The 27,452-nt window shown below is 41.9% G+C and overlaps 1 protein-coding gene and 1 pseudogene across 1 annotated transcript in view; both read right to left on the reverse strand.

Moving 5' to 3' along the window:
* Kif14 (kinesin family member 14) overlaps positions 1-27,452 on the reverse strand; it is a 74,956-nt gene that overhangs the window by 24,243 nt on the left and 23,261 nt on the right. The window contains exons 11-21 of the mRNA XM_037211370.1: positions 23,405-23,577; positions 22,600-22,747; positions 22,135-22,198; positions 20,506-20,690; positions 14,766-14,868; positions 13,082-13,242; positions 12,093-12,240; positions 11,307-11,459; positions 8,314-8,440; positions 6,248-6,341; positions 5,361-5,490 (exon numbers count right to left, since the gene is read on the reverse strand). Of these exons, the coding sequence (XP_037067265.1) occupies positions 5,361-5,490; positions 6,248-6,341; positions 8,314-8,440; positions 11,307-11,459; positions 12,093-12,240; positions 13,082-13,242; positions 14,766-14,868; positions 20,506-20,690; positions 22,135-22,198; positions 22,600-22,747; positions 23,405-23,577 (1,486 nt within the window). The remainder of the gene's footprint in view (positions 1-5,360; positions 5,491-6,247; positions 6,342-8,313; positions 8,441-11,306; positions 11,460-12,092; positions 12,241-13,081; positions 13,243-14,765; positions 14,869-20,505; positions 20,691-22,134; positions 22,199-22,599; positions 22,748-23,404; positions 23,578-27,452) is intronic.
* Positions 21,543-21,976, reverse strand: LOC114683305 (annotated as a pseudogene).

Below are 27,452 nucleotides of genomic sequence, written 5' to 3' on the forward strand. Positions count from 1 at the left end.
ACAGCCCCACCACGCAGAGAGGAACACCCTCACTGTTCTGACAGCCCCTTTCAGGCTTTGCTGGGGCTGGAAGCTTGGCTCAGTGGTTAAGGGACTTGGTCCTCTTGCAGAGGACCTGGGATTGGATCCCAGCACCTACATGGTAGCTCACAACCATCTACGGCTCCGATTCCAGGAGATCTGATACCCACTTCTGGATCTGGAGGACTCCAGGCATGCATGTAACACATACACATACAGGCAAAACACATATTCTAAAAAAAATAAAAGGAAGAATATACTTTGCTTTCCTGAAATAAACACTCCTTACTGAGGAGAGGTTTGTTTTTGTTTTTGTTTTTTTTTTGGGGGGGGGGGTTATTTTGTTTTTGTTTTTGTTTTTTGTTTGTTTGTTTCTGTTTTTCGAGACAGGGTTTCTCTGTGTAGCTGCGCCTTTCCTGGAACTCGCTCTGTAGACCAGGCTGGCTTGTTTTTTTCTTTTTTCTTTCTTTCTTTTTTTTTTTTTTTTTTTTTAAAAGGTCATTCAGGTTTGGTTTGGTAGGTTTCCTTCAGGATTTTTCTAGTTGTGTTCATATTAGTCTTCCGAGTGCTGGGATGTACGTGACCACACCCAGCTCTTAGGTTTTGTTTGTAGTTACTCTAAGCATCAGCAGATGAATGCTGGCAGGTTCTACAGCGCTGCACAGGGCTCATCTTTCCCTGGCACTCTCCGAGTGTGCACTCCTGCAGCTGACTGGAACCAGCACCTTTCCATCCCTCGCTAGTGGTCCCTCCTCCCAACCTGAGTTCATTCTTTCTAGTTTTGTTTTAGCTTTTTTTGAGCCACACTCTCATGGGTTTCAGACAGTTCTCTACTTAGCACAGGCTAGCCCCGAACCACTGATCTGATGCCCTCAGCTTTCTAAGTGCTGGATTACAGGTATGAGCTACCACACCTGGTTCCCACTTACTATTTTTTTTAATCATTGTTTTTTGAATCTACTTCATTGACAAACTTTTAAAATTATTATTTGGCTGTCCCTCCATTAAGCCAGCTTTCATAATTTATCTTTTCCTAGAGTGTTTTTCCTTTCTAGAAGACTCAAATTTAGGGGGCTGGAGAGATGGCTCAGAGGTTAAGAGTACTGGTTGTTCTTCGAGAGGACCTGAGTTCAATTTCCTAGCAACCACACAGTGGCTCACAACCATCTATAATGAGATCTGGTGCCCTCTTCTGGCATGCAGGCATACACACAGGCATAAATAATAAATTTGTTTATTTACAATAAATAAATCTTAAAAAGAGGAAGAAGGAGGAGGAGGAGGAGGAGGAGACTCAAGTTTACTACATAGGAAGATTCTAAGGCAACATACCATAAAGATACTTTAACATCCATTCATATTGCTAGGATATTTACAATATTACAATAACCAGGAAATGGAAACCAGCCTAGATGCCCATCAAAAGATGAAAGAATAAAGAAAATGCAGTATACACACACAATGGAATTTTATACAACTGCCAAGAACACTGAAATCATAACATTTGCAGAAAAACGAACGGAACTGGAAATCATTATGTTAAGCAAAATAAACCAGATTCAGAAAGACAATGGTATTTAGTTGTTTTCTCTTATATGTGGAACTTAGATTTAAAATGGTGTGTGTGTGTGTGTGTGTGTGTGTGTGTGTGTGTTTACATGTATCTAATAGGGGATCGTGAGAAGGGAGGAAGAGATCTAGCCGAGGGGAGAAGAAGAGAAGGCGACGGAAAACATGTGGGGGAAGGGGGCCCGCCACAGGGAGCCTGCAAAGAGACGGGCAGAGACACGAATGGGAACAAAGTATAGTAACATACACGTGTGAAAACACTGTGAGGAAACACATGATTTCATGAGCTAACCTAAAAAATATAAATAGAGAAATAAATAAATCAATAGGGACAGCGAGGTGGCTCAGAGGTTAGGACATTTGCTGCAAAGTCTACTGATGTGAGTTTAAGCCCCAGGACCCAAATGGAGGAAAGTGAGAATCAGCTCTCTCAAGTTGTCCTCTGACCTTTATACCCACCGTCTGTCTATGTCTCTCTACACACACACACACACACACACACACACACACACACACACACACAAATATAATAAAAGTAAATAAATCTAAATAAAAACAGCATAAAATTTTATTGGTGACATAATTTTTAACTGATTTTGTTATCTTAATTTAAATATGATTTTGCTTTTAATTTTTGAGGTAAGGGTCTCATACATGAAAAGTTAGCCTTGTACTTTCTATGTGGCCAAGAATAACCTTAAACCCCTTGGATTCCTGAGTGCTAAGATGACAATAAATGCCATTTTTCTTAAAATCATGTCTCTCCAAGTCTCCAAAGATCTAATTCATTAGTTTCTGCCTTTTTATTCTCACAAGGACTCCTTTACTTGCTTTCCTTTGTCTTATTATCTTCTAGATTGAGTTAATTAGCTCCACTTCTGATTAAGTAATTCACAAATTAAAGCTATTACAATACCCTCTAGGCTTTAACATATAACATTTTCATTAATATTTTGAGCATTATCTAAGCACTATATATATATATATATATATATATATATGAAAATAACTTCAAGTTCATACCTCAAAAACATAATAATTTTTTCTTAAAAAAAAAAAAAAAAGTCCTGCGTAGTGGTTCACACCTGTACTCCTAGCAGGGGACCTCTGTGCATTTTAGGACAGCCAGGACTACCTAGAGAGACTTTGTCCAAAAAAACCAAAACAATCTTTATCTGCATATGTGTGTGGGCAAACAGTGCAGCCACCCGTGGAGGCCAGAGTTTTTGATCCTCTGGAGCTGGAGCTCCAGGTGGCTGTTAGTTACCCGATGTGGGTGGGAAGAGAACTTGGGTCCTCTGCAAGAACAGTATGAGCTCTTAACCACTAAGCTATTTCTCCAGCCCCAAATTTTATCTGATTCCAAGATAGAGACTTTTAAATAAAACTGTAGAAGACTGAACAATGGCTCAGTAAACTCTCCGAATTAAAACATACATTCATACACAAATTAAAAATGGTTTATATAGTCAGAAGTGGTGGTGGACCCTCCTAATCCCAACAGGCAGGAAGATCAGAAGTTTAAGGTCATTTTAGCCACACAGCAAATTCAAGCCCAACTGTGCTATATGAGATCCTATCTCAAAACAAAACAAAACAAGCAGAAAAGAAAAAGCCTAAATAACAAAATAAAACCAATAAAAAGGTCACACAGAGCTGAGGAAATGGCTCGGTTAACCAGGCATTAGGACCTGAATGTGCACACTCAATACTGGGTGCCTCGGTGTATGTCTCTAACCTCAGGTTTGGAGAAGCAGACAGGCAGATTCCTGGAGCTCAACAGTAAGCCACCTTAGCTGAATTGATGAGCTTCAGTGACAGACCCTACCCCCAAAAATAAGGTGGAGAGAGATCAAGGAAGACATCCAACACCAAAGTCTGGTGTCCACTCACATACCTTCAGGTTCGTGCAGTTACAGACACACACACACACACACACACACACACACACACACACACACACTCCACACCACAAAAAAAAAAAAAAATCACATAATCAGGACAAAAAAAATGAACGATTAGAATAAAAAAACAAACAAAAAAACCACTTATTAACAAAATACATAAGCACTTAAAAAAAAAATTCAGCCAGGCCTGGTGGCATATGCCTTCAACCCCAGCTCTCCAGAAGCAGAAGCAGGTGAGTTTTTGAGTCTGAGGTTAGCCTGGTCTACACTGTGAATTCTAGGCTAACTGGAGGGGCCAAATGAGGCCCTGTCTGGGAAAACTGAAAGAAGTCAAAGGATACTTTACCATAAAGAAACAAAGTTAAACCTCAACTTCACTAAAATACAAAGCGAAGCAAATTCCTAACATTAGTTTGTGGCAATACTTGTAGCAAGCAATAATGTACAGCATCAAAGTACAGCAAACAGAAAAAATATAATTTTGTTACCACTTTGGAAAACATAAGACAAGAAAACAGATGTTAAAAATAACAAAAAGATGCTTTTAATTGTGATCAATGAAAGCGACAATTGGAAACACCCAGAAGACAACAATGAGAAAACATACAAGCACATGTTCTCAGGCACAGGGAGAGGATGTCAGACCACGTGACCTGCTGAAGCTGAAATGCGGAGCCTGTAAAGCACACACGGTCCTAAGGACAGATCCAGCACTGGATTGCGGTCACACTCCAACTATGCTGAAGCAAGCCAGTGAAACTCCACGGGCACACACAAGGAAAGCAGGCCCCATAGCTGTTAGCCCTGGGGATTTCAGTAACCAGTGGATTTCCTTAGTTAACAAGAATGTGTCACTTCTGTATTTTGTTTTATCTGGGGGGGAGCGGAGAGTTTGGTAGGGTCTCTTATAAACCAGTCTGGCCTCAAACTCCCTGGGTAATTGAGGTGGGCCTCGAACTCCTGCTTTTTCTGCCTCTGCATCTCAAGTGTCGTGATCACAGGCATGCGTGAGCATACCCAGCTGCATTTTTCAAGTTTATAGGAGACCTGAAGAAATGGCTCCACAGTTAAGAACACTGGCTGCTTTTTAGAGAAAGATTTGTTCTCACCATAACATAAGCACTAGGAAATTTTAGTCGAAGAGGGCAGTTAGTAAGTTATTCATACGGTACAATGGAACCTTGTTAACAAAAATCTTAAATATTTTTCTTTATATTTTACTGTTTGGGTTATTTGCAGTTAGGTAAGCAAAAGGGATTGTGCTATTAACAACATTGAAGTTACTGTCATTAAGAGTTTTTGGTATTTTCTCTAAAGTTCTGATTTTTTTAAGTTTTATATATAATATTTATGATCATGGAAGTCTTAGGACTTGTAAAAGTTGAGCACCTGGGGAGGGGATGTGAGTGTTGGTGGCTGTTTTCACTACCCAGTGATGAGCCAGGGCTCACTTCTAGGGCCTTGTGTTTCTGGAGTCTTAAGGTAGAGCACAGAAATTCTGTAAAGGAAAAATCCCCAAAAATAATTTCAAAAAGTACTTAGAAAACTGTTCCCAACATGACCCACAAATTAAGAAAATATTTTAAAAAGCTATTAAGAGGTGCATTTGTTACAATTTTAAAATAAATTTATTATCTAGTCCCTTCTAGAGGATATGGATTTGATTTCGAGGACCCACATGGTGGCTCACAAGCCTTTGTAACTCCAATCCCAGGGGATCCAACACCCTCTTCTGGCCTCTGAGGGCACTAGCACACATGTTACATACACAGACATTCATGCAGACAACACACACACACACACACACACACACACACACACACACCTTTTTTTTAAGTGTACAGAGACTTTACTATCACAGACCTCATAAAGCTCTTTCATTGCTGCAAGTTTAGATTCAAACTTTTCCAGACTCCAGAAAGTTGAGATCCCAAGCTGCAGGTTGCGAACTCGAACCGAGGTATCAGAGCGGCCTCTGTCGGATGTATCATGTCTGAAAAACAAAGCCAAAGGAAAATGCTTAACCTAAAACACACAGACACGGCTGAGTGGCAAAGAACACACAATGCTCTTCCAGAGGGCTCGAGATCGTTCTCAAGTGTCCACACTGACTGGTTCACAACCACCTGTGACTCCAGTTCCAGGGGCCAAAAAACACCCTCTTTTTGGTCTCCAATAGCTACTGTGTGCACATGGTGCACATAAACTCATACAGGTACACACACATATACATTACAAGTAACATTTGGTAAAACTTAATTAAAGGCATGTGTTGTTTGTTGTTTTGTTGTTGTTGTTTTTGAGACAGGGTTTCTCTGTGTAGCTTTGCGCCTTTCCTGGAACTCACTCCATAGCCCAGGCTGGCCTCAAACTCACAGAGATCCGCCTGCCTCCCGAGTGCTGGGATTAGGGGCGTGCACCACCACCACCAAGCTAATAAATACATCTTAAAAAAGAACTGGAATGTAAGACTGTGTGTGTGGCTTAGTGATAAAGCACATGCATAACAGACATGAGGACATGGACTCAATCTCTAGTATGACAAAAATAAAATAAAATTGGTATGCAGATAAACACAATTTCAACCTAAAAGAAAAATCAGTAAATTCTTGAAAATGAATTATTAAAGCCTCTGTGTCAGGGATTCTGACATCTGCTCTTTCCTAGAGAGACTACTATATAGACTTCAGAGAAATTTAAATTTAAAAAAATCAAGTAGAAACAGGTCAATGAGTATGAAAGCTACTCACCTGCCAAAAACATAATATTTTTTAAATTTGTCACTGATGGCATTGGCTTCCTGGATCATCATGGAGAGTTTCATGGAGCTCCAATTTGGCTGAACTAACACAAAGTATACAAATTAGAACCAAAATGCATGTCTGATCATTAGCATATACCACTAGTTAGAATAATGTCATAAAAATACTGACATTAGGGGCTGGAGAGACGGCTCAGTGGTCAAGAACACTGGCTGCTCTTGCAGAGGACCCAGGTTCAATCCCCACATGGCTGTTCACAGTCATCTGTAACTCTGGTTCTAAGGGATCTGACACTCTCTTCTGGCCTTTGTGAGCAACACACACAAATACGGTGTACAGAAATACACGAGAGCCAAACCCCCACATATATAAAAGGTAAAATAATATTAAAAATGACATTAAATGAATGGTTTTAACCCTGTATCACAAGGTTTTTGTTTGCTTGCTTGCTTGCTTTTTGTTTTTTTGAGACAAGGTTTCTTTTTGTTGCAGACAGCCTCTGGCTGTTTTGCGCCTTTCTGGAACTCATCTGTAGCCCAGGCTGGCCTCAAACTCAGAGATCCTCCTTGCCTCTGCCTCCCAAGTGCTGGGATTAAAGGTGTGCGCCACCACCACTTAGCTTTTCTTCAGTTAAAAGTCAAGATAGTCTTTACGTAAACTGAGCTGTCTTGTATGTGGAGGAATGTATAAAGCAGAGAAAAGGGATGTTGGAAGAGAGAACACCCTGTTGTCCTTCCCTCCTACGTTTAATGAGGTTTTTCTTCTTTTTTAACATACTTTTTTATGTTTTATTAATTGGGGGCTTAAAATCCCATGATGTGCATGTGCGGGTCTGAGGACAATCTGTGGGAGTCAGTTCTCACTGATCACCATGCGGGTCCTGGGATCCAGTTTAGGTCATCAAACATGGCAGCAAGCGCTCTTACCTGCTGAATGATCTCATCAGCCCAAAATTATTTTTTTCTAACATTTCCTTCCCTTCTTTCTTTTTTTTGGAGATGAGGATCGAACCCAGGGCCTTGCGCTGAGCTACCACTGATCTAAATCCCCAACCCTCCTTATTTCTTTAATATCTAATTTTTCTAAATCATCAAGTAAGAGATACTATAGGTTAATTTTTTTAAGTCTTTTTAATTTATTTATTATGTATACGGTGTCTGCATGTATCACTGCAGGCCAGAAGAGGGCACCAGATCTCATTACAGATGGTTGTGAGCCACCATGTGGTTGCTGGGAATTGAACTCAGGACCTCTGGAAGATCAGTCAGTGTTCTTAACCTCTGAGCCATCTCTCCAGCCCACCATAGGATAATTTATAAAGAACTATAAATAGAAAGACAGTGTTCATGCATTAGAAGAATAAATTAAAGAAGAATTGTTAAAAGAACTAAACTGTTGCCAGGCGGTGGTGGCGCATGCCTTTAATCCCAGCACTTGGGAGGCAGAGCCACGCGGATCTCTGTGAGTTCAAGGCCAGTCTGGGCTACAGAGTGAGTTCCAGGACAGGCTCCAAAGCTACACAGAGAAACACTGTCTTGAAAAACCAAAAAGAAAAAAAAAAAAAAAAAAAAAACTACACTGCCTAAAACAATCTACAGATTCAGTTAGACCCTTATCAAAATTCCAATGCATCTTTCACAGAAATAGAAAAACGCCTCATTTGGGGCTACAATTTCAATAAATTAATCTGGGGTGGAGAAACACAAACATTCAGTCTATAGGGCCAATACAACATCTAAAAACAGCATTTAAAAACCATTCATACAAATATATTTACATACAAAAAACCTAGCATCTAGAACAAAGACTTATTTATTTATTTACTTACTTACTTACTTACTTACTTATGTATGTATTTACTTATTTATTTACGTACTTATTTATTTGGTACTAGGGATTAAACCTAGGGCTTTCTGCCTGGTGGAAAAACATCATAGCACTAAATTGCCACCTCAGCCAAGCATTTTAAATATGTAAAGGCAGCTAACATTTTAGCAATCATAAGAAGATACAGAACTTTAGGGAAGCATATGTTAACGTCAGTATATACTCACCCGTAAAAGTTCTATCCCTATTTCCCCGGTTCTCCTGAAGAATTTGTACTTCTTTAGCGATTTTTTGCTTTTCAATTTCTAAAGCTTCTAGGATTTTTGCATGGCGGATGCTATGGTCTTCTAAAGCCTATATGCAATCATATAGACCGGCAAATGAGGATATGCAAAGAGAGAATTTATAAAATCAGAGAAGTTGGACATGTTCATTTGCTTCACCATACCATCCATTTTGCTGTTTATATACATCATATAACGTCATGTTATTCATCTCACATATACACAAGAAAACATTTTTAAAAAGCAGATAAATCAGGCCAGTAAAACGGTATTTGTTATCAACACTTGATGACCTGAGTCCATCCCTGGGACTCACATGGTGGAAAGAAAGAATCAGACCCAAGAGTTGTTCTCTGACCGACCTCCACACATGCACCATGACATACACACAGAAATAAAGTGTTTTAAAAAGCAGATTCACGGGGGCTGGGGAAGCGGCTCGGCAGGCGAAGCATCCGTGGCACAGTATGAGGGTTCCGTTTGAACCCCTAACATCCACATAAAATGGGGATCCGGGGTCACAGCAGGTGTAGCCCTGGCACTGTGGGAGGAGACAACTGATCACTGGAGCTCACCAGCTAGCCAGTCCTGCCCAAAATAGCAGGTTCCGGGTTCAGTGATTGACCCTGTCTCAATGAGCAAGGCAGAGAAGAGACTGAGACGACATCTGATGTCAGCCTCCGGTCTCTACATGTGCCCATACAGGCAGGCATACCATAGTGCACATGAGCATATACAGATGCATACCACCCCCTAAAAAGATCGATCACGGAAGCTGGGCGTGTGGCGCACGCTTAATCCAGCACTCGGAGCAGAGCCAGGCGATCTCTGTGAGTTCGAGCTAGCCTGGCTACAAGTGAGCTCCAGAAAGCACAAAGCTACGCAGAGAAACCTGTCTCGAAAAACCAAAAAAAAAAAAAAAAAAAAAAAAGATCGATCACGGCTGGAGAGATGGCTCAGAGTTAAGAGCACCGGCTGCTCTTCCAAGGTCCTGAGTTCAATTCCAGCACCACATGTGCTCACAACCATCTGTAATGAGATCTGCGCCTCTTCTGTTACATAATAAATAAATAAATCTTTAAAAAAAAAAAAAAAATCGATCACGGCAACGCCATAATGAAGTTCGTCTTACTGTTCTCATTTCATTAAGAATACGTGGTTAACATATTTTATTAAGCAGAAAAGTTTTTTAAAAACTTATTTATAGCCGGGCGGTTGTGGCTCACGCCTTTAGTCCCAGCACTCGGAGCAGACCACGATCTCTGTGAGTTCAGCCAGCCTGGCTACATGAGTTCAGAAAGCACAAGCTACACAGAGAAACCCTGTCTCGAAAAACCAAAAATAAATAAATAAATAAATAAAAACTTATTTATAAACTTTATTAGGATTCTAAGAATTTATTATCACGTCTGTATGATTGTGGGGGGGGGCACATGCCAAGTGCAAATGTGGAGGCTGGGGATTACTGTGTACATACAGTTCTCTCCTTCTACCTTATGTGGGTTCCAGGGATCAAACTCAGGTCACCAGGCTTGTGTGGCAAGCTCTTCGCCTGCTGAGCCATTTCACTGGCCCATCATAAGGCTTTTTTGATGGCATAAATTAATATTTTTCTTCCCATTGCTAGTAAGTAAAGACTCTTCAGGGGTAAAAAGGGATTGTGGGGGATGGGGGGTAACTGCTCAAAAGTGACAATAACTAAGAACATTTGTTGACTGAAGTTAACAGACATGAACTAAATAAATTTCCCAGGATGTAAGTGGCTGTGTGGCCCCTGATGTCTCCACCCACATTAACTGGCAGTGTGCTCTCAGCACATGATACTGTCAGTGCTTGAGTGACTGGGAGCAGTTTCTTCCACCCTCACCTCAGCTCTGCTCTTCCTCATCCCACAGACTTGGAGAAAAGAGGAAACGAGGCTACTACTTGAGACAAACCTTAAGATCAGGAAACAAGGAACTGACAGGCATTGTGGTACACACCTTTACACCCAGCACTTGGGAGGCAGAGGCAGACAACTCTCCACATGTTTGAGATTAGCCTGGTCTACATGTGAATTCCAGGCTCTCTCTCCAGCCCCACAATTTACATTTCTAACAGGTCCCAGAAGAAACTGATGTTTCTCATCCAGCAAACACACTCAAGAACCATCAACGTGGGGCTGGAGAGACATCTCAGTAGTTAAGAGCACTGGCTGCTCTTCCAGAGGACTTGGGTTTGGTTCCCTGCACCCACACGGCAGCTCACATCCATCTGTAACTCCAGTTCTAGGGGATCTGACACCTTCTATGTCCTCTTTGGGCACCAAGCATTCACATCATACACACACACACACACACACACACACACACACACACACACACACACACAAATGCAGGCAAAACATTCATAAACATAAAATAAATCTTTAAAAAAAAACCACAAAACCCACCAATAGAGAAGGAAATGCCAAAAATGTTAGCAAAGTGGCTGACGACGTTAACATACAGTAATGCTCCAGTTTTATCTTTTTTTTTTTTGTGAACTTGGCTGTTTCACACTGGCCCCAGAAAACTGCCTCTGTCCTCATCGAGACAGAAGTAGGTATCAAATGCTCCACCCTGAGTTCTCCTAAGAAACCACCGCTCTATCAGGATGTGATCCATATAAAGGCTTTCCTTTTCCTCCTCCTCCATTTTGGGCCCCAGTACCATCTCCTCGTGTACACGATTTAGCATGACTGACGACAGGCAGCTATAGGCACACGAAAGGAGAAAACTAGAACGGAACTTTAAAAAAGAGGGCTGTGTGCCCTCCAGAGTGTTTGGGGATGGGGTAGGGGCAGAACCAGGGCAGAGGCTTGCAGTCAGCAGCCCATTCCCATCCAGGACCTCGTGGCTCTTTCATCAAAGGCAGCTCCCCTCAGAAGAGCAGTGTCAGCTAAGACATGAAGTCACCTGCTTTGTAGCCAAGGTCTCCATCTCCAGGCGCCTTTTGTTCACGTACACTTCCTGTTCCAGATGCTGCTTTGCCTTTTCCAACTCCTCAATTTTGTCATTAGCTTTTTGCTTATTTATTTCCTCCATTTTCTTCCTCTGAGACTCTTCCCTCTTTAAACAACATTAATAAGAATTAATTTTTCAAAGACAGTGGTCCGAGGGTATAGAAGTTCCCCTTGTCATCAATGAACAAGAGTTCACTCACAGCAAATTTGTCCTGGAGCACTCTGCATTACTCAGGTTAAGTCATCTAGCCAAACATGAAGGTCACTAGTCCAACTTTTGGGGTATGTCCTCTAAAATGGGTTTCTGGGGCTGAAAGGTTACCACTAAATCAGCGTGAGGAGCCACAACTCCCGTGTTGGTGGGCGGGGTCTGTTTTCCTCTCCCAGTACCACGATCTACCATTAACTTGTTACTGGGAAACATGTAGCTCTAACCCTAGTATCCGACTCCCCTCTAGCTCCATTTTAAGGACTTTTTCTCTTTGGAGAGTGTCTCACTTCATGTCTCCCAGGCTAGCCTTGGACTTGCCATGTACTGAAGATGCCCTTGACCTCCTGACCCTCCTGCCTCCACCACTCAAGGGCCAGGATGCACACCACCACACCCAGTGTGTGGATCAACACAGGGCTGAAGGCTAGCTGGACGAGAACTCCACCACTGAGCTCCATCCGGGGCACTGGACTTTAAGCCCCAGGCCACTCTAGGAAACCATCAGAGAAGGCAAGCTCTGCTCGTTACCAGCTCTGCCTCCAGGGCTCGGATCCTGCTCTCATACGCGGCTCTCTGGGAAGCAAGCTCTTGCTGAGCCATCTCCTTGGCGATCTGAATTCCTTGCATCATCTCTTCCTTCGCCTTCAACTGGGCGTCTTTTATTTCTGCTTCAAGCCTACAGAGGAGCAAGATATTTTTAGAACAGTAAATATCTTATGTACGTAAGCAGTCTTCAGTTCCATTAAGATATTTTACATTAAAATAACATTTAAATCAGAAAATTCAACTTTTGGTATTCTATCTACAGTGTTTTCAGAGTTTTCACTGGTTTTGAATTGTGTCCCTACAAGAAAAACCAGAACAGGATGAAAATATAATTATTTCCATCTTAGTTATTATTACAGATGCCTGATTTTTTTTTTTATTAGCTCCACCTGGTCTGGTGGTGCACCTTTTTTTTTTTTAATTTTATTTATTTTTATTTCATGAGCACTGGTGTTTTGCTTGCATGTGTGTCTGGGTGAAGGTGTCAGATCCTCTGGAACTGAAGTTACAGACAGTTGTAAGCTGTCTGGATATGAGTGCTGGGGATTGAACCTGGGTCCTCTGGCAGAGCAACCAGTGATCTTAACCACTGAGCCATCTCTCTAGCCCCTGATGCCTGATATTTAAATTAATATATTTTCCAGTGAGTAAAGAAAATATCATATAAAATGTTACAGTGAACATTTTAGTAAATATTATAGTTAACACAATGAACCAAAGTAAGGTATTTCAGGTTAAGCTAGCAATGCTCCGATTCCATTTGAAGACACAACAGACTCTGAGACAGCATCCCAGGCTGCCTTCAACATGCCATGTTGAAGATCCAGTGACTTATGAAGCGCCCCTTCGCTTCAGTCTATACAGTATCTCAGTCTATACAGGGTCTCTGAACTAGGCTGTATCCTGTGAGCATTTAACTCGATTCACACTTTCATCACACACATATGCTTCCCATCAGCGATGACACTTACTGTGATCTCTGGGCCGTAAGTAACTCATTTTTGGCAAACTCAAAGTCTTTTGGACCTTCGCTTGTGAGAGTCTGTCTACTGGATGGTCTTATTCCGTTCTTGACTTCAACTGGATGATTAAATCTAAAATAATGATCTCCACCAAGAATCACCCGATCACCCTGAAACACAGAAAAAAAAAATGTACAATTTAAGGTGAGTCTAAATGAAAAAATTCCTAAAATTTTTCCTAAAAATGAAAAAGAAAAAAAAGAAAACATTTGAGAAGAAAACAATAAAATATTGACAATGGTTTCCTTCGTGAGTATAGTTTTAGTGTTTATTTTTTTCATTATTCCTGTAACTCCACAATTCAAGATGACACAGTATTGAGGATAGGTATTAAAATCACAGCAGCCATCACATTTATTTGTTAGGTATTTTCCATGTGCCAAATACTGTTGAGTAATTTACATTTGCATCTGCGTTTGTGTATATATAATAAAAGTCTCATTTACCTCTCAACAACTCGTGAGCCACATAGTCAATGTTGAGAGAGAGGAAACTAAACACATGGACTTTACTAATATCAGCTGACACTCACTGGGCGCCTTCTCTTTGTGAGCAACGGTGTGAACTATATACTATTTATCTCTAATTGAATTCTCCAATACCCCTGAAAAGTAGGAGTCAAGGAAAAAGACCACTATCTGGGTCTGCTGCAGCAGTTTAGGCCAGTTCTCCTGAGAGAGCCGTCAGCAGCACTCTACAGGTGTCCCAACGAGGCGGTGTCGTTCAATCATCTAGTTCAGTAACTTGACAAAGGTCACAGCATAGGGAAGGGCAGGGTGAGGATTTCAGCCCCTCGTGGCTTGATTCCTACGCCCAGGTCTTTACAGGGCACACGATGATGCTGTCAGTGGTGAATCCTGCTTCACATCATTGTAACTTCTCCTTCTACAAAGGAAGGCTACTAATGTATTAATCAACAGAACTTTTGAAGTGGAAAAGTTCTCAATTCAGAATAGTGACTCAGGGGAGAAAACATGAACGTAGATGAATGTCATGACTTAGAGGAGAAAACATGAATGTAGATGAATGTCATGACTTAGAGGAGAAAACATGAATGTAGATGAATGCCATGACTTAGAGGAGAAAACATGAATGTAGATGAATGCCATGACTTAGAGGAGAAAACATGAATGTAGATGAATGCCATGACTTAGAGGAGAAAACATGAATGTAGATGAATATCATGACTTAGAGGAGAAAACATGAACATAGATGAATGTCATGACTTAGAAGAGAAAACATGAATGTAGATAAATGTCATGACTTAGAGGAGAGAACATGAACGTAGATGAATGCCATGACTTAGAGGAGAAAACATGAACGTAGATGAATGTCATGACTTAGAGGAGAAAACATGAACGTAGATGAATGCCATGACTTAGAAGAGAAAACATGAATGTAGATGAATGCCATGACTTAGAGGAGAAAACATGAATGTAGATGAATGCCATGACTTAGAAGAGAAAACATGAACGTAGATGAATGCCATGACTTAGAGGAGAAAACATGAACGTAGATGAATGTCATGACTTAGAAGAGAAAACATGAACGAAGATGAATGCCATGACTTAGAAGAGAAAACATGAATGCCAACGTCTAACAGTGACTCCCACTGTAGCCCCCGTTGACTTACATGATGTAGTACTGTGGGCTCCGAAATGTGCATCCCATTTACATATGTCTTTGCTTCTCCAGCTGGGATAATACTCACTGTTCCTCCAAAATTTCTGATAGTACTGTTAAAAAGAAAGTGCATTGTTATAATTACAGGACATTTTAAAAAGAGAAGATAAGAGGGAATAAATCTGCTTAGATTATTTCTTGAGTAATAAGTTCAACCAATTTATAGCAAAAATAATTTTAACTTATTTTATTTTTCCTCCAGATATACTTTGAAGTTTGGTGAAAAACAAAATCAAGCTGGGCGGTGGTGGGGCACACCTTTAATCCCAGCACTTGGGAGGGAGAGCAGGTGGATCTCTGTGAGTTCGAGGCCAGCCTGGTCTAGAGAGCGAGATCCAGGATAGGCACCAAAACAACACAGAGAAACCCTGTCTCGAAAAACAAAAACAAAAAAAATCAAAAGAAAAACGAAATCAAAACACCAGCAGCCCCAGCAATTGTATCAGCCAATGTAGAAGGAAGTTTCATTATATTTTGATTACTTCTAGTGGGGAGAAAAACTAAAACAAACCTTCCCTGAAAATAATGAAAAAAGTACACAAAAAAGTTCAAGGACAAAAACAGCCGAATATAGGTAATGGGTTACTCCAAGAGTGTTTCTGTGTTCTTATTTTTCGAGGTTTCTGGTTTTGTACCTGATTGCATCACTTATCCTATAAACAGCTTTACTAATGGAAGAGTGAGGTATTACGCAGAAGGAAAAGCAGGGAGACAAAAGCAAGTTCATGGCCGTCTAACCAAACAGACCTTGATGGGGAGATGTGACGAATCGGTTACAAACGCCACATGCACATTCGGGAGTCTTTCTTATTCAGAAAATAGGAAATTTCACAGGCTCTCTAGACAGAAACAGGGAACTACAGCAAAGCCAAGTCCTCACTCGAGACCTTTGGCATTGATTAGGCTCCAGCATTTGAAATTAGAGAATAATAGTTGAATTAAAACACCCCAAAATGGATCTGAGCAAAACATCTCACTGCTGATGGCATGCCTCTCGCATCAGGGGGTGTTTGAAGCAGCTAGTTTTAAGCAATCTCTCTCCTCTCCTATTCCATCTCCTCCGTCAGCAGAGGTCCACAGGCAGCATTCTGAGTCCCGGACAACCCAGCTCAACCACCAGTCTCCTTTACAAGTCATTGTCCTCCATGTGAGCCCGTTTCACGTAGGCAACCGGATCATTGGTTTCCTTTCACTGAGTCCTTCTTCGGGGACGGACCTCCTCTTCCTTATCAACACCATCCTACAAACCTCAACTGCTGGCCAGCCCTCTAGGGGGACTTTCTCTGAGAAGTCTGAATCCCGCCCATAGGGCATGCAGTGCTCATCTGGCCCTTGACATAGGGATTAAGGGGCCCTGACGTCTTCACTCACTGAACCTCCGGGAGCCTGATACGTGTCAGCGGTGAAGACAGATGTGGTGGAGAGAGATGTAAAGGCAGCTCTCACGAGCATCACGGTCCAGTGAGTAAGACAAACGCTGACGAGTCTACTAAATGGACAGGAGAGCTCACGGCAAGCAACAGACAGACGTCCTAGCCCCCCACGAGGCTCGGCATTCATGGGTTAGGTCTGTATCTTTGCCACTGATGTAAATGATGCTGGTACTTGTTGTATAACATAATTAACGGAATAGCAAAAGGGCCTGAAAAATTTATGTGTCCTACCAAGTTAAAAGACTCATTATGAAACCCAAGTAATCAGAGCTATACAGTGTCAGAACAGATTCCCATATTTTTATAAATAGTCACAAAAGAAACAATAAAATACTTAGCATAAGGTCCAGGGAGAATTGATTACTCATATGGAAATTAATTTTGATCTCTAGTTCATACAAAACTTCAAAAATCTAGAGGAAAATAAAGGAAAACATCTGTATGATGTCACTCTGTGTGTGTGTGTGTGTGTGTGTGTGTGTGTGTGAGAGAGAGAGAGAGAGAGAGAGAGAGAGAGAGAGAGAGAGAGAGAGAGATATTTGGGATGGAACCTAGATCTTTTTTTATTTTTATTTTTTTAAAGACTTATTTATTTGTTATGTATACAATGTTCTGCCTGCATGTATCTTTATAGGCCAAAGGAGGGCACCAGATCTCATTACAGATGGTTGTGAGCCACCATGTGGGTGCTGGGAATCGAACTCAGGACCTCTGGAAGAGCAGCTAGTGCTCATAACCTCTGAGCCATCTCTCCAGCCCTGAACCCAGATCTTGTGCAAGAATTTTACCATGGAGTTATACCCTCAGCCCTCTTTTTTATTTTTTATTTTGAGACAGGGTCTCACTAAGTGCTCAGGTTGGCCTTTCCTTGAACTTGCAATTCTCCTGCCTCAGTCTTCAGAGAAAGTATAGGTCTGTGCCACTAGGTCTACATGAAACATTCTTTCGGGCCGGGCGTTGGTGGCGCACGCCTTTAATCCCAGCACTCGGGAGGCAGAGCCAGGCGGATCTCTGTGAGTTCGAGGCCAGCCTGGGCTACCAAGTGAGCTCCAGGAAAGGCGCAAAGCTGCACAGAGAAACCCTGTCTCGAAAAAAAAAAAAAAAAAAAAAAAACCAAAAAAAAAAAAACATTCTTTCATAAACAAAACACAAAATTAATAATCATATAAAGGAAAAAAATTAATATCAGGCACTAAAATAAAGAACTTTAATCACTATACTATAAGACAATAAAGATGACTCAAACACTAGGGGAAAAAAAGATGCTTGCAACACATAAAACTCACAAAATACTAGAACCCAGAATATGTAAAGAACTCTTGAAAATCATTAAGAAAAAATGGGAAAGGACATACTTAGGCAGACAAGTAAAAGAGGCACAACCCCATTAACCAAGGACATGCAAAATGAATCCTTGAGACACTACATTATGTTAGCTAAATTTACACAAGCAAAAATCTGACAGTCCTAAGTGCTGACAATGATGTGGAGTAACAGGTATGTTCAGTGATAATGGCAATACAAATGGATAATCATTTTGGAAAACAATCTGAAAGCACTTGGTAAGATTGAACGTGCACATTTCCCAGAGCCTAATATCTCTACACATGCTTTCTACACTTTAAAATTACGATAGCATAATTAAAATGTCACCCCACTTAGACAGCACGTAGTTCCCACAGCTCAGAACTCCCGAGTTCCTACCAGTCTCCCTGGGGACCCTTCGGGTCAGTATGTCGGTTTTCCGGGGACCTGCCCTGAAGAACTACCATTGCATCAGGAGACACATGCAAACATCAGGGAGGGCAACAAGGGCAACCCCCATTCCCTGGGGGCCGGGAAGGTGTTAAGTGCATCAAGGCACTGACAGAATCACTGTTGGTGCTAATGATGAGTTCTTTAACTCCTTATCCTTTCTTCCCTGATGTTCACCCTCCTGTAACAAGCGGAGATGCTAGGAGACAGGGCAGTTTGACTTTAATTAGCAGCGGCTGGACTCCCCTCTGCTGCCCTGGCTGCCTTGAGCAAAAGGACGGTCAGTCTAAGTCAGCCAGACTCTGTCCTTATGCTAGCACTGGCCGTTTTGGACACTCCCTAGACACTTTGATAAAACTGCATGATGGTTGCCGCTGACTGCTACAGCTCCTTGTGGTGTCTGCATGAGAATGATCCCTTTTAGGCTCATGTATGTGAACAAAGTTTGGTTCCCAGGTGGTGGACTGTTTAGGAGGAATTAGGGGGAGGTGTGACTTGTGTAGGAAGAATTAGGAGGTGGCGTGACTTTGTTGGAGGAGGCGTGTCACTGGGAGTGGGCTTTGAGGTTTCAAAAGACCACATAAGGCTCAGTCTGGATCCCCCCCCCCCCCCCCCCCATCTCTCTGCCTGCTGCCTGTGAATCAGGATGTAAGCTCTTAGCGGTTGCTCTAGCACCAGGCCTGCCTGCCTGCCACCATGCCCCGGCCACGGTAGTCATGGGCTAACTCTCCGAAACTGGAAGAAAGGCCTCAGGTGCTTCCTTTTAGAAGTTGCCTTGGCCACCGTGTCTCATCACAGCAGTAGAACAGTAACTAAGACACTCCTGAAGATGCAGCCTCAGCCAGAACTGTTCCGACGATCTGATAAGATTTTTGTTATGGAAAACCTTGGTGAACTCTATCTAGCAAACATTTTTAGCGGGGGAGCCCTTCTCCCGCTGACCTAGCAGAGCTGAGTGGTGCTGCAGAAAAACAGCTGTGATTGGTGCAAGCACAAATACTCATTTGAAGGTCTATTGTGATTGGTGCAAACACCTGTCTTCACAGGAAAAGGGGGGAGGGGATAGAGATACAGAGGACAGAGCTCTAAGGCTGAAGAAGGGTAAGAGACTCTAAAGAGTCAGAGATGCTGTAGACCCTGGTGGCTGGGAGAGTTTGAGAGAGCCATGGAGTCAGGAGGTTCAGACGCCCGAGGCAGGGAGCCATGAACAGTGGCCACTGTCAAGGGCTAGGGAATCCCAATACCTAGGCCTGCCCAGGAGCTGCAATGCCAGCTGTGGCCAAGGGCTAGGACTACACAAGACTTGTAACTCTTACAGAGTTAAGGGTCCCGCTATCTGAATCCTAACTGGGAGCCAGAGACTATGGGATTCCACCCGCTGCCACCCCACCACCACCCCACGGCCTGATGTTGCACTCACTGCTGCCAAGGCCTGCACTAGAAAAGCTGTTCCTTGCCTCTGAGTTCTCTCCCAGCAGCACAAAAGGACCCAACCATTTAACTGGTAATACTTATGGGAATATTGTGATGGCAAAAAAGTCAAAACTACTCAGACGTCTATCAAAAGAAACTGACACGATCTGAGATAAATCCAGATAATGGAATACTTCACAGCAGTGAAAATTAAGAATTAAAATTGAAATGGCTAAAACTTAAAGATACAACATAAAGTCGAAAATGTTTATAAACACTATTATCGGCGGGGGGGGGGGGGGGGGTGGCGCACGCCTTTAATCCCAGCACTCAGGAGGCAGAGCCAGGCGGATCTCTGTGAGTTTGAGGCCAGCCTGGGCTACAGAGTGAGTTCCAGGAAAGGCGCAAAGCTACACAAGAGAAACCCTGTCTCGAAAAACCAAAAAAAAAAAAAAAAAAAAAAAAAAAAAAAAAAAAAAACCCAAAAACAACAACAACAACAAAAAAACACTATTATCCCAACAATATAAATAAGATCATTCCATTCATGTGAACAAATTCACATAAAACAAAAAAATTTATCAGTCCAACCAAAGTCTTCCATATAAGATGGGTAGTTTACTTTCGTGCCTCCCACTATAATTCTAAGAAGAGAGATTACCCTTTACTCAGCAGACCAACTCCACCACAGAGCACTGTGCTGAACCTTACATTGAGAGTAACTCATTTGTTGTCGTTAAACACATTCACAACATTTTTCTTCTCTTAAAGAGAGGGTTGAGATGGGCATGGTGGCGCACGCCTTTAATCCCAGCACTCAGGAGACAGATCCAAGAGAATCTCTGAGCTCACGACCAGCCTGGTCTACAGAGTGAGTTCCATGACAGCCAGGCTACACAGAGAAACCCTGTCTCAAAAAAAAAAAACCCAAGAAAATGCAAAAGCAAAGAGAGACAGGGTTGGAGAAGAACTGAGAAGAATGAGCCTGAATGAACGCCTTATCTAGACAAATACCCCATCAACGAGACCTAGAAGGCTCCCGACCACAAATGGCAGAGCCTTGCAGGAGAGCCCGGGAGACTAACGTACCAGTGGTCGTCCGCAATCAGCACTCCGGATAACTGGATGTCGTGGCTCGAGCTTGGCTTGTACTTCCCGACGGTGGTTACTCCTTCTTTTACCATGTAGAGCAGCATCTCTGACAACTGTGGATCCTCGTTGAGGTTAACGAGGTTCGGCAAATGGTTGTCCATTTGAAACGTAACTCCTGCTTTCTGGCAGAAGTAAAAAGACAGTCTTGACCACAGCACGAAATTACTAAATTCACCTAAGAGAATGGTCTGTGTTAAATACTGGGGTTCCTTTATAGTCTTAGTGCATGACAGGTTCACTGAGATTAAAGTTCAGCGGTAGAGTACGTGCATGTGGAGTGCCCTGGTTTTAATCCCAGGCATGCAATAGTTGTACACGTGAGCGTGTGCACGCGCGTGTGCACACACTGCTCACTGTTGGTTTCTCTATGACTGTCACCATCACACTGTTAAGAGTCCTATGTGTGGCTCTGTTCCTCATCTCGCTATTGTCCAGTCAACTGTCCTCTCCCCTCCCCACAGCGTAACACCCACATTTCCAAAACGTGGGACTCGTTGTTGGCTTCCACTTCTGTTGCTATCAGCATCTAAAATCAGTTTTCCCGGGGCTGGTGAAACGGCTCAGTGAGGTGCTGCTGCGCAAACCGGACGACCCGAGTGCCATATATATATATATATATATATATATATATATATATATATATATATATATATATATATATCATATATAATATATACACATAATTAAAAAATTGAAAATAATGAAGACGGGTATCCCTTTCCCCACCTCCTCCACTACCACCACTGCCCTCACTCCAAGTTCTGTCTCATGCCTTAACCACGCCAGCAGTTCCTAATACCTCTTTTCCTTCTAATCCACCGCTCATGTTGTTACTGGAAGAACCCATGGAAAAGGAAAGCTGAATCGGGTGGGGTGCACATGACTACAATCCCCGCACACCTCGAGGCTCCAGGCAATCACAATCTAAATCCGAATCCCCTTCCGCTCCCATCCTGACTCTTCTCCCTCTGTTTTTAGTGGTAAAGCTCGGCGCACAGCAGCACCAGGAGCAGCAGGGACGACAGCTGGTGATCCCAGAGAGCCTCCTCGGTGGAGAGGATAAGGAAGGTAACCATCAGAGAGCAGAGCCCCGGGCCTCACACAGGGCAAATCCCAGGATGGAATAGGAGAAGAGCTGCTGCCGGAGGGATGGATCCTGATACAGCCGGTCATCGAGCCGCCAAACACCGCTCCTATGCCGGATGCTGAACCAGCCACTCCAACTGAGGTGGCCCCAGCCCCTGTGACCCTGGCTTCTGTGTCAATGTCCCGAGATAGCACTGGCCTGGCCACCCGAACAGGACAGCCTCTGCAGGAGAGCCGCGAAGGTGGGCGGACACAGGCCTGATTCCCGGGGCACAGGGGCCGACCAGAACTGGAGAACCAACAATGCCTTTGTGGTCAGCATTTTCAAATCTCCCAGCTTTAGCCCTTGGTCTCTATCAATTCTTTATGTTAACTGTCTTTACGTAATTCTTTGTACAGTGATTATACAATAACGATGAAAAATGAAATTTACACTGTGCTTTTTCTACTTCATATTAGTTTAGGAAATTGAAATGATACCTGTAACTCCTTTGTCTCTTGAAGTTTTCTTTTCTCAGCTTGTTCAAACTTCTCTTTCCACACCCTTTCCAAAAAAGAAAATATTGAAGTTAAAACATCCATTTATATAAGACCGAAATCAAGAGACCATCTGTGAAGTTTGTAGAATACTACCATTTAAAACAGGACAACTAGCCGGGCAGTGGTGGTGCAGCCTTTAATCCCAGCACTGGGGAGGCAGAGGCAGGTGGATCTCTGTGAGTTCGAGGCCAGCCTGGTCTACAGAGTGAGTTCCAGGACAGGCTCCAAAACTACACAGAGAAACCCTGTCTTGATAAACAAAACAGAACACAAAAGGGACAACTGAAATGAAAGCAAGCTGTTCTGTTCTGGAGGAGCGAGGAAGGGTCAGCGTTCTCCCCCACCCTCCCAGCCCCACAGTTCTGCGGGGACACATGTCAGGGTTACGGTCCTGCGTGTGGTCACCTTTGCATTTCGGCCATGTCTCTCTCCTGCTGGTGCAGCTTCATCCTTAGGGATGTTATCTCTTGTCGACAGAGTCTGTACCGTTCAGGATCAATATTCCGGTTGTTTCTCTGAGCAGCTTTTAGCTTTTCAATTTCTGCTTTCAGTTCTAAAGATTTATAAAAGACACATGACTAGTGGCTAAGTCTGGAGAAAGACGTTTCCACTCGCTGCCCCTCTACCCACACTCTTCTCTAACCGTTTTCGGATTCCCCTCTCACTACCTCTCTTTCTCACTGAACACCCGCCCTCTCCATCACTGTCAGGTTTATAGCTAGGATGTGTTAGCAATAGGCAATGGAAGCAACAGTTTTCTTAGAATCATATATGTTAAGATTGGAATTAATAAATTAATAAGTCTAAACTGTAGAACGATATTTTTTGTAATTGAGATAAAAAAGGGGCTGAGGAGATGACTCATTTAGTAAAATGCTTGTTGTGCATTCTTAAGAACGGGAGTAGCATTCATGTACATGCTGGGTGGGCGTAGCGGCCTGCCTGTAGTTCTATTACTTGCAAGGCAGAGACAGGAAACTCCCCAAAGCAAGTGGCCTAGCTAGCCTAGACATAGTGGGGAGCTTGGGATCAATTGGAAGATATTATCTCAATGAAAAAGATGGAGAGCAATCTAGGGAGACTCCCAATATTAGCCTGGGGCTTCCACAACACAGCATGCAAACACATGTGCATACACACAAACTCATGTAGAGTGTGCACAAACATATACTTGCAAAACATGACTAGTAATAGTTGAGACAATATTCACCTCTAATTAACTTTGCATTCATATCTTCATTGACTTTGGCGATATTGACTATCAAACGGGCTTGGGTGGCGTATCTAAGTGTGCTCAGCGTCTCCTCTATGTTGCTGGCCGCAGGACTGACGGTAGCAATCATTGCTGTTTTTGAATTTCCACCCAGGCTTTCTTTCAATAGCCTTTAAGGAGAAGGGAAGACAGTCACAATTAGACTTTTCTTCTATAACCACCTAGTAGCAGTAATTGTCTAGAAAATCCAAACCAATGAATAAGAGCATGCAACATAATACTGACTCTCCGCCCAGACACTATTAAAGCCATTTACATCTCATAAATACTTTGTTTTCTCTTATATATTTTTTTTTTTGAGACAGTGTTTCTCTGTGTAGCTTTGTGCCTTTCCTAGAACTCACTTGGTAGCCCAGGCTGGCCTCGAACTCACAGAGATACGCCTAGCTCTGCCTCCAAGTGCTGGGATTAAAGAAAGTTTTATTTGTTTTTTCTTCTTTTTTCTTTTCATTTCTTTTTTTAATTAATTTTTTTTTTTTTTTTTTTTTGAGACAGGGTCTCACTATATAGCCTTGGCCGGCCTGGAACTTACTACATGGACCAGACTGGCCTCAAACACACAGATCTGCCTGCCTCTGCCTCATAAATGCTGGGATTAAAGGCATGGACCCTACTACACCTGGCCCATGCTCCTGGCTTCTCTTATTTTTTCTATACTGCTTTATAAAGCAATAAACTGTTTATAGGCTTTTAAACATGATTAACCATCAAATATTTAGTAAGATGTTTCCCTTTAGAGTGTGAGCTACTACAGCAAAGAAACTGTATGTCTTGATCATCTTTGTATTCCCAGTGCTACCATAACCTGCAGGAGTTAGTTCCCAATACATGTTGAAATGATGAATTAACATATAAACATTCTGTACTGTACTGTGTACAAAAGAGAATATAATACTCAAATATATCTTTATTAGCACAGAATGAATTTCACTATTCCTAGCTTCTCAAGTCATTAAAACAATCATATTCTCGGGCTGGACAGATGGCCCAGAGGGTAAGAGCTCGTGCTGCTCTTCCAGAGGTCCTGAGTTCAGTTCCCAGCAACCACATGGTGGCTCACAACCATCTCTAATGAGATCTGGTGCCCTCTTCTGGCCTGCATGCATATATGCAGGCAGAACATTGTATACATAATAAATAAATAAATCTTTTAAAAAATCATATTCTCCATTTTAAGTTTGAAGATAGAAACAACATTATAATTAAGCAGTTAAAAGCTGGGCATAGTGTTAGCCACTTGGAAGGCTGAAGCAGAAGACTGAGTGGGTTCAAGGCCATCCTGGGCTACACAGTATATTCTAGAACCAAGTGAGAGCCTGTCTAATAAAAAGAAAAACCTATATAAACAAACAACAATACACCAATTATAAATATATACTACTGCTGTAGATGTGGTTTTTACCCAGTTGTACACCAATGCTCCTTCACTTAAGATTACATGCCAATAAAATCATTAGTAAATTGAAAATATTGCATATTTAACAAAGCAAGTAAAAGACTTGTATAATAAAAACTTTAAGACATTAAATAAATAAATAAATAGAAGAAGACAAAAGACAGAAATATCTCTAATGTACATGGACTGGTAGGATAAATTGTGAAAATGGCCATCCTACCAAGAGCAACCTATAAATCCAATGTAATCCCCATCAAAATTCCAACACACTTTTTCACAGAAATTAAGAAAACAATCTTCTACTTCATATGGAAACACACACACACACAGAGCTCCAAAACAACAACAACAAAAAATACAAAAACAAATACAAAAATCCAGAATAGCTACAACAACCCTGAATAATAGAAGATTTTCTGGAGGTATTACCATCCCAGATCTCAAGTTGTACTACAGAGCCATAGTAATAAAAACAACATGGTATTAGCATAAAAAGAAACACACTGATCACCAGAGAAGAATGAAGATCCAGACATAATTCTATACATTGCAGACAAAGAATACAAATATTCACACTGGAGAAAAGACAGCATCTCCAACAGATGATGCCGGTCAAATGGATGTGCGTGTGTAGGAGAATGCAAACAGATCCTTATTTATCACTCTGCACAAAACTCAACTCCAAAGGGTTCAAGGACCTCAATACAAAACCAGACACCCTGAATGTGAGAAGATAAACAGGCTCAGACTCGTCAGCACAGGAAAGGACTTTCTGGACAGGACACCATTAGCACAGGCATTAAGAACAACATGTAAATGGGACCTCACAAAGGTGAGAAGCTTCTGTTCTGCCAAGGACACTCATCCGGACAAAGTGGCAGCCTATACCCTATAGAGGGCTAATATCCAAAATATATAAAGAACTCAAAAAACTCAAGACGACAAATAACCAATTTAGAAAAGGGGTACAGAACGAAGCAGAGTCCTCACAAGATGAAGCACTGAGACTGAGAAACACTAAGAAATGCTCAACACCCTTAGCCATCAGGGCGAGGCAAATGGAAGCTACTTTGAGATTTCATATTACTTCAGTCAGAGTGGCCAGGATCAATAAAACAGATGAAAGCAAAGCTGTCGAGGAGGCAAGGAAAGGGAAACATTTATTCACTGCTGGTGGGAGGGCAAACTTGTACAGTCACTGTGGGAACCAGTGTGGTGGTTCCTCAGGCAGCTGGAACAGATTGACCTCAAGATCCAGCTATATACATCATTCTAGGACATACACCCAAAGGACTCTACATCCCACCACAGAAGTGCTTGCACACCCGTTATCATTGCTAATTTATTCGCAGTAGTCAGAAATTGGAAACAACCTAGATGTCCATCAACAGATGAATGGATAATGAAAATGTGGTGCATTTACACAATGGAGTATTAGTCAGCTGATGAGAAAAATGAAATTATGAAATAGGCCTGTAAATGGATGGAGCTAGAGGAAATCAATCATTCTGAGTGAGGTAACCTTCTATGTAAGACCTCTGCATGTATACTGTAACATGCACACACACAAACCAATATTTAAAAAAAAAAAGGCCAGGCGGTGGTGGTGCACGCCTTTAATCCCAGTACTAGGGAGGCAGAGGCAAGTGGATCTCTGTGAGTTCAAGGCTGGCCTGGTCTACAGAGCGAGATCCAGGAAAGGTGCAAAGCTACACAGAGAAACCCTGTATCGAAAAACCAAAAAAAAAAAAAAAAAAAAAAGAATCCTCCCCAAACAAGAATTCATTTCTTCTGACTATTTATCATTTTTCACACCACCATAAAGTAGAAAAATTTTAAGGAAAACCATTATAAGCTGCAGGCTACCTATCTATTTAATGTTTATTAGAAGTTGAACATAAAGTGCATATGGGACAATGATATAAAATGTACACTCATTATAAAATCATGGAAGAGCTATGTGTTGGCTGTTAAGTGCTAGGCAGACAAAATTATTCAATTTCACTTACATACAGAGTGAATGTTTTGTAATACATGTAAAGTACTAACAAGCATAAGCAGAGTGCTTTACATTCATCTCTTAAGACATTCCAGGTAGATTGTTTCCAGAATTCATAATTCTCCTCTGTTCCAAAATGACATGAAATCAGTCCACCATCCTTTTCTCTCCCTCTCTCTTTTGCATTGTTAGAGTTAAAAGCTTTCCTTACTATTTAGACAAAAAGGGGGAAATGTTGTGGAATATTCCTTTACACTGTGTGAAGATGTCAGTGTAATTGGTTTAACAAAACGTGAAATGGCCAATAGCTCGGCAGGAGGTACAGCAGGGACTTCTGGCAGAGGGGTCAGGGAAGAAGAAAGACAGAGTCGCCAGCCAGACACCAAAGAAGCAGGATAGGCAAAATGGAGATGAGGTAACGAGTGTGTGGAAGAATGTAGATTTAAAAATACAGGTTAATTTAAGTTATAAGAGCTGATTAGAAACAAGCCTAAGCTAAGGCCGAGCTTTCATAATTAATAAGTTTGGGTGTCGTTTTTTTGTGAGCTGGCAGCCCAAAAGAAAAGTCTATTTACACTCTGTGTGTGTTT

This window comes from Peromyscus leucopus, chromosome 15 (genome assembly GCF_004664715.2).
Source record: "Peromyscus leucopus breed LL Stock chromosome 15, UCI_PerLeu_2.1, whole genome shotgun sequence".
In the NCBI taxonomy this organism is placed as follows: domain Eukaryota; kingdom Metazoa; phylum Chordata; class Mammalia; order Rodentia; family Cricetidae; genus Peromyscus; species Peromyscus leucopus.